General features: G+C 39.4%; 1 protein-coding gene across 1 annotated transcript in view; it reads right to left on the bottom strand.

Annotated features, from left to right (window-relative positions):
• The window catches only part of FBXO28 (F-box protein 28), a 23,138-nt gene extending 16,224 nt beyond the window's left edge, over window positions 1-6,914 (bottom strand). The window contains exon 1 of the mRNA XM_011360846.2: window positions 6,611-6,914. Within this exon, the coding sequence (XP_011359148.1) occupies window positions 6,611-6,877 (267 nt within the window). The 5' untranslated portion in view covers window positions 6,878-6,914. The remainder of the gene's footprint in view (window positions 1-6,610) is intronic.
• Window positions 6,915-7,939: the final 1,025 nt, after the last annotated feature.

A 7,939-nucleotide genomic window follows, 5' to 3' on the forward strand; every position in this document is an offset into this window, starting at 1 on the left:
TGTGAAACCCACAATTTTCCTGTTAAATCTAACCGTTAATATCAAATCTTAGTTGATTCTAAGATGCACATTTTCTCATATTTTAACATTTGACATTGGAATAGTCTTACAATATATGATATCTTACAATTATAACTGGCAGCATGTCTTTCACCATATGTTAGATGCCTTGAAATATAGTATGCCAGATTTCTTTGATTTTATTTAAGATGCTGTAGAGACTTTAAGATATATTACCAATTTAATAAAACCTCTTCCGGGGGGGGGGGGGTGAAGCACTGCCAAAATAATGTACATATAAGTTTTCTCCACTTAGTCTAGAAGCTATTATCAAAAATGAGGCTGCTTATTAATGACCCCTGAACTGAAAGGAACTTAAGACACCAGAACCTATCCTCTTAAGGTAAGAAAACTGAGGCCTCAAGAAAGAAATTCTGTGATTTTTATAAGGTCATCCAGCTATTTAGTGGCAAAGTGAAATGGACAAACCAGGTCTTCTAATTCATATCTTTTTAAATTATATAGATTGAAATAATTATCTCAACTGATCAGAGTCTCAGCTAATACCCTGCTGCACAGAAACTGTTGGCGTCAGTCTACAAGTAGGACTTCTTGCAGCAATATGCGATTTTAAGGACATTAATGGGGGTTCTTACCAACTGCTGAAAATGGAGCTAGACCCAGATCTTCCTATAATTCTTTTTCAAAAACCAGAAGTGAATCATGAGCAAACAATCAAATCTGCACTGTAGAGCATTTTGCAAGCCATCTATCTGGCCTGGATTCTTCAAAAAATCAATTGCAGGAAAGAATGAAAAAAGAGGAGGAATGTCCTAGATTAGAGACTAATACTTTATTAGATTCAAGGCCTTTATTCCCCGCCCAAAGCTTAAAAGGACATTTTGGGGACAACTGAGAAATCTGAATATAAAATGTAATGTTAAACTCTTTGGAAGTGATGACATAGTGATTATATGAATATTTAGGGGCAAAATGTCATTATATTTGCATCTTACATTTAAATGGTTTAGTAAAATAAATTTGTGTGGGACACACACACAACATTTAGAAGGGAAGAGAATGAACAAACAAGTGAGAGAGATAAAGCAAATGTGGCAAAAAGTTAACTACAGGTACTTCGTTATCCCTACCAGTGGGATAAAATCATTTAAAAAATGAACAATGACCCACAGCCATTTTGGTTCTTCTCTTGCCCTATTTGCTTTTTCAGTGAACTCATCTTAATTTCCCTCACCTATTAAAAATATGGATACAACTTGCCACCTCTTTCCTAAGAATATTTAATCTTTTATAAAAATGCTACCTATCTGGTGTGGGGGTGTGTGTGTGTGTGTGTGTGTGTGTGTGTGTGTGTGTGTGTATGGGGCGGGGAGGAAGGGAGTTAATTATCTGCAGGTAGATTTCCAATAAATTTTAAATTATTTGTGTATCTCCCATAGATATTCACTTGGAAAGAAAACATACTTATTTTAATATTAGCCTGAGCAAACCAATTAGGAAGAAGAGTCTGTTTTCGGGATTTTTATATGCATCCTAAAAGCCAAAAAGGAAAGCCTTTCCAATTATTGTTTTTTATTTTCTGTACCATTATTCTCCTCATTAATAGAGGAACTGAGTGTTGATTACAAGGAAAGAGACTTAATTCACTGTTGTAAATGGCTATTCATGTTAATTATATACTGGCTTCAGACCACCTTACCGATTTTTAATCTTTAAGAGTACTTTTTTTTAGTCACTCACCTTCTTAAATTGGTCTTGTAAAATGTTAAAAGACATCCTGAGTGAACTAAAAACTTTAAATTTTAAAAAATTTTCCAGTATTCTCTGTTGCAGGTAAATAGTAAACCGATTTTTCAGCACTATTTTAATTTATACAGAAAACACCTTTATTTTACAATGACATATATTTTCTATAGTTTCCTCAGAGCAATGAAATGTTTTAAGAACTGTTTACTCAACAAATGAGTACTTACATCATATCCCAGACTGTCTAAGGACGTCAGGATTCATGATGAAAGGCTATGTGGTGCTGAGTGGGAAACAGGCCTTTCCAAAGGCAAGCCCCACATGTAAGTGCAATCACGACACTGTGGCAACTGAGAAGTACTACCTGAGTCAGGTGCAGAGAAGAATCACAGAAGGTTTTACAGAGGCACTAACATTTGAAGGTACAGATATTTTCCAGGAGAGGGAAATAAAGGAGAGGCTGTAGGCAGAAGAAAAAGACATGCTTGGAGAGGCCTAAGGAGTTTGAGAAACTAAACAGCTTGACGTTTGTTTCAGTCTTAAGTGCAAGATGCTAGAAGTAGGTGGCCGGGAGAAACTGCTACGAAAGGGTATAGCTTTTGCTCCTGGTCTTAAATATCATGAGGTTGGATTTTATATCCTTTTAATATATACCTTCTCCAAACTATAAGAACACGGACTGCTCAGTTACCAGGGTATACAGGTGTATCTGGTCTCTTTTATGAAATAATGATGATGCTAAGAGATGGAATTTAAAAAAAAACAAAAAACATTCTTTCTTACTCCCTCGATCGAAAGATGTCAACCCTGGAGGTTCTCAAAACGTTTCTTAAACTTAACTAGTCTGTGAAATAAAAAAAGGTAGAAAGTAAGGGGAAGTCTGCTCACTAATCTAGGCTACCTGCACCTTTACACATCACAAATCAATCTCATCTTAATCTAAGTCACCCTTCATCAATGACTTCTTTATATGATACATCATTTTTTCTTCTGGGAACGTTCTTCCACTTTTACTAACTCGATACAAACTCCTCATCTTGAGGAAGCCTCTCCCGATGACCCTCACCGTTCTTGTATTAATCATCTTTGCATCTGTCATCCTGCTGCTTTGTTAGTGTGCTCAAGGATCATTCTGTCTCAACGATGATGTTGTGGACAGAGTATGGAACAAACCCCTTCACTCTGAGACTAGAATCTGCAGGAAGCATGGATTGTCCCCCAAATATTACAATTTCTTACCTGTACTTAAGTACCTGTTAATCAAATCGACAACCTGATCAGGAGGAAAAAACAAAAAGCAGCAATAAAGAGTGTATTCTCTACAGCAATACAGAGCGGTGGTTCTCAAAGTGTGGTTGAGAGACCCCTGGGGTTCCCAGGATCCTCATGGGTTTGTGAAGCCAAACTATTTTCATAACACTAAGATGTTTTTGTCATTTTTCACTCTCAGTTCTTTTGCAACATACAGTAGATTTTCCCAGAGGCAACGTGACACATGATGACATTGTTCTGACAGCTAATTGTGCTGTGCATTCTTGTGCTTCCTAGGATTTTCTAAGGTAAGCTCCAAGGGTCCTCTGTAACTTTTAAGAGTGTAAAAGTGTCTTGAAATAAAAAAATTGAGAACTACTGGCATAGAGCAACAGATCTGAGGAAGACAGCTTGCCTAGTTAAAACAAAAGTAATCATATTTCCTACCAATCCATTCTCTCTATAACTGAAATTTTCTAACATTTGAAGTAAAGATATGAAAGAAATTATAAATGGGTAACAGATTTAACTAGCTAGAATGTTCTATAGAACAATCTTAAGAGGAAAGCATGTATTTATGTATTTTGTTACCAATTGGAAATTTTCAGTCTAGATAATAAGGAAGACTTAGTGAATTTAACCTTTAGTCACATTTATGTCCTGAACCACTGATAGGATTCCATTAAATTTATAGGCGCTCCACTTGAACCACTCAGAAAAAATTTGATAGGGTTTCCCTAATGTATCCATATTCATTTTTCAGTGAGAACACTGTGCTCACAAGTCAGAGTTAGCTACAATCAGCTCCCTAACTAAGGGTAGGAACTCACTTCTTAACCTTTGCCACTTGTTTCAAAAACTCTCATACCTGACAAAGTATGTAAGTTTAATGCTGCATCAGCAAATCTGTGTGATTTAATGGAAAAACAACTCAAAGTACAGGTTTGTCATTACAAAGCTGTGTTCAGCCAAGTAATTTAAAATATATTGAAGGAGTTAAATATTTAAAGAACTATTTCTGTGTAACCAGGATTTCTCAGCTCTGAGTACATTTTTGGAGCAATAGTCAATGGCAAAAAAAGAAAAGATTTAATAAGGCATTTGGACAGTCCCTTGGAAATAACTGCAGTCAAATTTCAGTTATTCACGGCAACAGGAAGCAAAGCCTCTCATCGATTTAAGTGTACAAATAACTGAAAAATATTATTTTAGCAATTTCAACATAGAGCAAATCTTTTAAAGAAAATACAGAGTAATAAGTACAGGGACTGTGTTCCTGTCCTCTACTTAGATGCTAACATAATTATGACTGAGGACCTAATAAGGCTAGCGAACTCGGAAGGAAGAAAAAAACTAAGCAACTGAACAATACATAGATTAGCTCATCAGCCTCTGAGTAGTTGACATTTAGCTTATGGACACTAACTGTTCTTAATTAACATCACTCTCTTCCAAGCATATCCAGCCTTAATTCTGCTCAAATACTCACAATAAAAGGAACTATGTAATTTATACGCCAGATAGCCACATACATACAAAAGTTGTTCTTTAGGCATAAATGGCCGCTTAGGAATTGCATATAAAGCACCTACCAGGCACTGTCTCCAGACAGCCAAGCTCAGATAAAGATTATAATTAAATTAATGCTGACATCTAGTGGCGAAAAAGAACATCTTTCTTTTCCAATGTTAACCTGAATTGTACCTTCTGATACCGAAGAATCTAAAACCAAGGATACCTCCAAACCCCTACAAAAGACTATGTATTAATTTCAAGTAAAGAAAGGAACACAAAATAGTTCCCCATTACGAAAGCAGAGAAAAAACCATCTCTGAGACATAAAACTGGCTGCAGAATCTTTCAGGGGTAGGGAGTGGAGCTTGCTAAGGGACACCTTACGAAAAATTTTGGTTTGAAACTACGAATTTGTACTCTTAAAAGGCTACAATAGAACTACTAAAAATTAAGAATGCAACTACTTCATTTGAAGGATGTCCTTTATTAATAAATTGTGGGATGTTTTAACTGTCCCCTAGGGTAGGCTGGTCCCCTCCCCCCACACCTTTAAAAATGTTTTTAATTTTTAAAAAAGTAAAACGACTAACAAATGAACAAAAAGCCCCCTCCAGTTTTCTTCAACACTTATAGAACAGAACTGTTGCCATTCCAAGTCTTACAAAGCCATTGTCTGGCTGAAAGGCTTAATTCAAGCAAATGTTGTGCCCAATTTCCAGATACCATAAATGTATGTATACCATAAATCTAGATCAAATGCCATCCTTTAAAAAAATTTGAAAGAATATTTAAGATTTGACATGAAATTCTACGATGACGAGTCTTGAAAATTCAGGGACAATCAATTTTGAAATATCACTTTTCGACTGAAGAATTTTCCATCCTGCAGACTGAAATGGTTGAACTGCTGATGACTAGGAAAAAAACTGGTTATTAGTTTGAATTAATTTTAATAAACTTTCTTTAAAAAAGAAGCATGACTTCCTTTCCAAAATACAGTTATAATCAATTTTACACTGGAGGTGTAAACCTAAAATATGGCATATTGATGAGTAAGAAAATGCTACACACAGCACATTCGGAAATATGTCTTTGTCCTCTTAAAAATGACCCCGACCAGATTTAGTATCTACACAAAACCGGTTTGCAATGACTTCAAAATGTACACCTCCTTTAATTTTCTTACCACTTAAAGATAAATTCACTGAAAGAAAGCAAAATATCTGATTAAACTAACATATTCATCAAACCTTCGATCAAATCTCTGGAGTGAAATAAAACTCCAATGGCAAATCCTTTTTATAAATCTCTGGCTGAACAAACTACTGTGATTTTGAAGTATAAAACCTCCCCTAAAGCTGGCAGGTGGGCGTAAATCACTAGTTTGAAAACGAATTGCAAGAGAGAAAAACCCCCGGTCAAGGGGCAAGTTGCTTCACTGTGGGTGGGAAGTGTCAGGGGCGAGGCAAAGCCAGAATGGCAATTTCTCAGGGCTCTACTTTATTAATCAATTACGGGGTGCTGGTCGAGTCCTCGGAACCTCAACCCAGTTTGGGGAAAACGGACCAACCCTACTTAATTTTCTCCAGCAAGGAAACTTGGGTGGTTGGGGGGAACAATACGTTATTCTTGCAGATAAATCAAACCTGGCTGGGATCGTGGGATCATTTGGCCTTTTGGGGAGTCTTCTTCCCCAACTCCGGCCAGAGTCTGGAAGGTGGGATACAAAAGGCAGGGGACGAGCCCCCTCGGGGGTCCATGCTCAGGCCGATGGAAGGTGGGAAGCTCAACTCCCGCTACCTCCTCCCCGCCCGCGCCCTGCTTCCGGGCGGGGGGCATGGGCCCCCGCAAGGCGAAGTTCTCCCAGGCAGGCGCCCCCATCCCCGAAGCAAGGGCGGAATCGGGACAAGCCCCGATGACAGACGCCAAGACTTTGGGGCGCGAAGGACACGCTCCGCGCTCTGGCGCCGGCTGGGCTAGCGGGGTGCTCCCTCCCCGGGGAACGCGCTCCCCAATCCGTCCCTCCCCACACCTCGGCCCCGCGGAGAGGGCGGCAGGGGTCCCGCGGGGGCCTCACCAGGCGGAGCTGGCTAATTTCGTCGTAGGACATAAAGCTGAGGATGTTCTCGATGGCTACGATGGGCAGCGCCACCAGCGTGTTGTTTTGAGGCAGCTGGTCCGGAGCCAGCGTCGGGGCTGGGGGCGCCTGGGACCCCGGCTGCGGGGGCTGGGACGGGGGCGGTGGGGGCAGTCGCTGGGTAGAGCCGATGGCCGAAGACGAGCCGCTGTCGCCGTGGCCGCCGCCTCCTTCTTCGGCCATCCGCTCCTCCGACGCCGCCGCCATCTTGGGGGTTTGATTCCTTCCCCCCACTGCAAGGGGAACGGGGCACTTCCGGTGCGTCACTTCCTTACTTGAGCAGCCGGGGAGGGGACACCTGGAGGAGAGGGAGGAGCCTATGGGTGACAGGCGGAGACAGGCGCACACATTGCGGTTTGTTCGAGTGTCAATGAGAGAAGATGCAGTAAACCCCTGGAAAGGTGATCTTTTACCTAAAAGTGGAAAGAACTTGAAGGCAAGGCAACCCTGTCTGTTAAAATTTACTTCTCCCGCTGCAGTTTTCCTAAAGAGCTTCCTGACAAAGGATGATAAGAATCATGTCGCCTAATAAGTGTAGACAGAACGGTGTCGTGAGAATATCATCATCTTTCAAGAATCATAGTAATAATTGATTTAGGCAAATAAAAAGGAATGAAGTATTGATTAAAACTACCACACGGATGAAGCTTGCAAATGTTAAATGAAAGAAGCCAGACACAAAGGATCGCATATTGTATGATTTTATTTACATGAAATGTCTGAAATGGCCAAATCCATAGAGACAGAAAGTAGATTTGTGGTTTCCAGAGGCAAAAGGGAGTGGAGGAAAGGGGAGTGTTAGCTAAAGGGTGCAGGGTTTCCTTTTTGGGTGAGGAAAATGTTTTGGAATTTGGTAATGGTGATGGTTGCACAACCTTGTGATTATACTAAAAACCACTGACTGGTGCACTTTAAAGTAGTGAATTTTAAAATATGTGAGTTGTAAATATCTCAATAAAATTTTTGATTTAGGCAAGAATCATTGAAAGATGCTAAAACTAGAAAGTAAAGATGTGATGTGCAGCATAATATTTACATAGTCTCAAAATAACCCCTCACGAATTACATATTAATTACAAAGAAGTTTACAATAGAGAAATTTGGTGGACACCAACACCACAAAATGATCAAAATTAACACCACGAATTATAGGATGAATAGACATCACACGCCTCCGGATATGACATCCTGAAAAAGACATAACATAATGTAATATTCTTGCAAAAAAAATGCATAACCTGTATTTGAAGCAGACAAATCTAGATAATT

Source organism: Pteropus vampyrus, unplaced genomic scaffold (genome assembly GCF_000151845.1).
Source record: "Pteropus vampyrus isolate Shadow unplaced genomic scaffold, Pvam_2.0 Scaffold60, whole genome shotgun sequence".
NCBI lineage: Eukaryota > Metazoa > Chordata > Mammalia > Chiroptera > Pteropodidae > Pteropus > Pteropus vampyrus.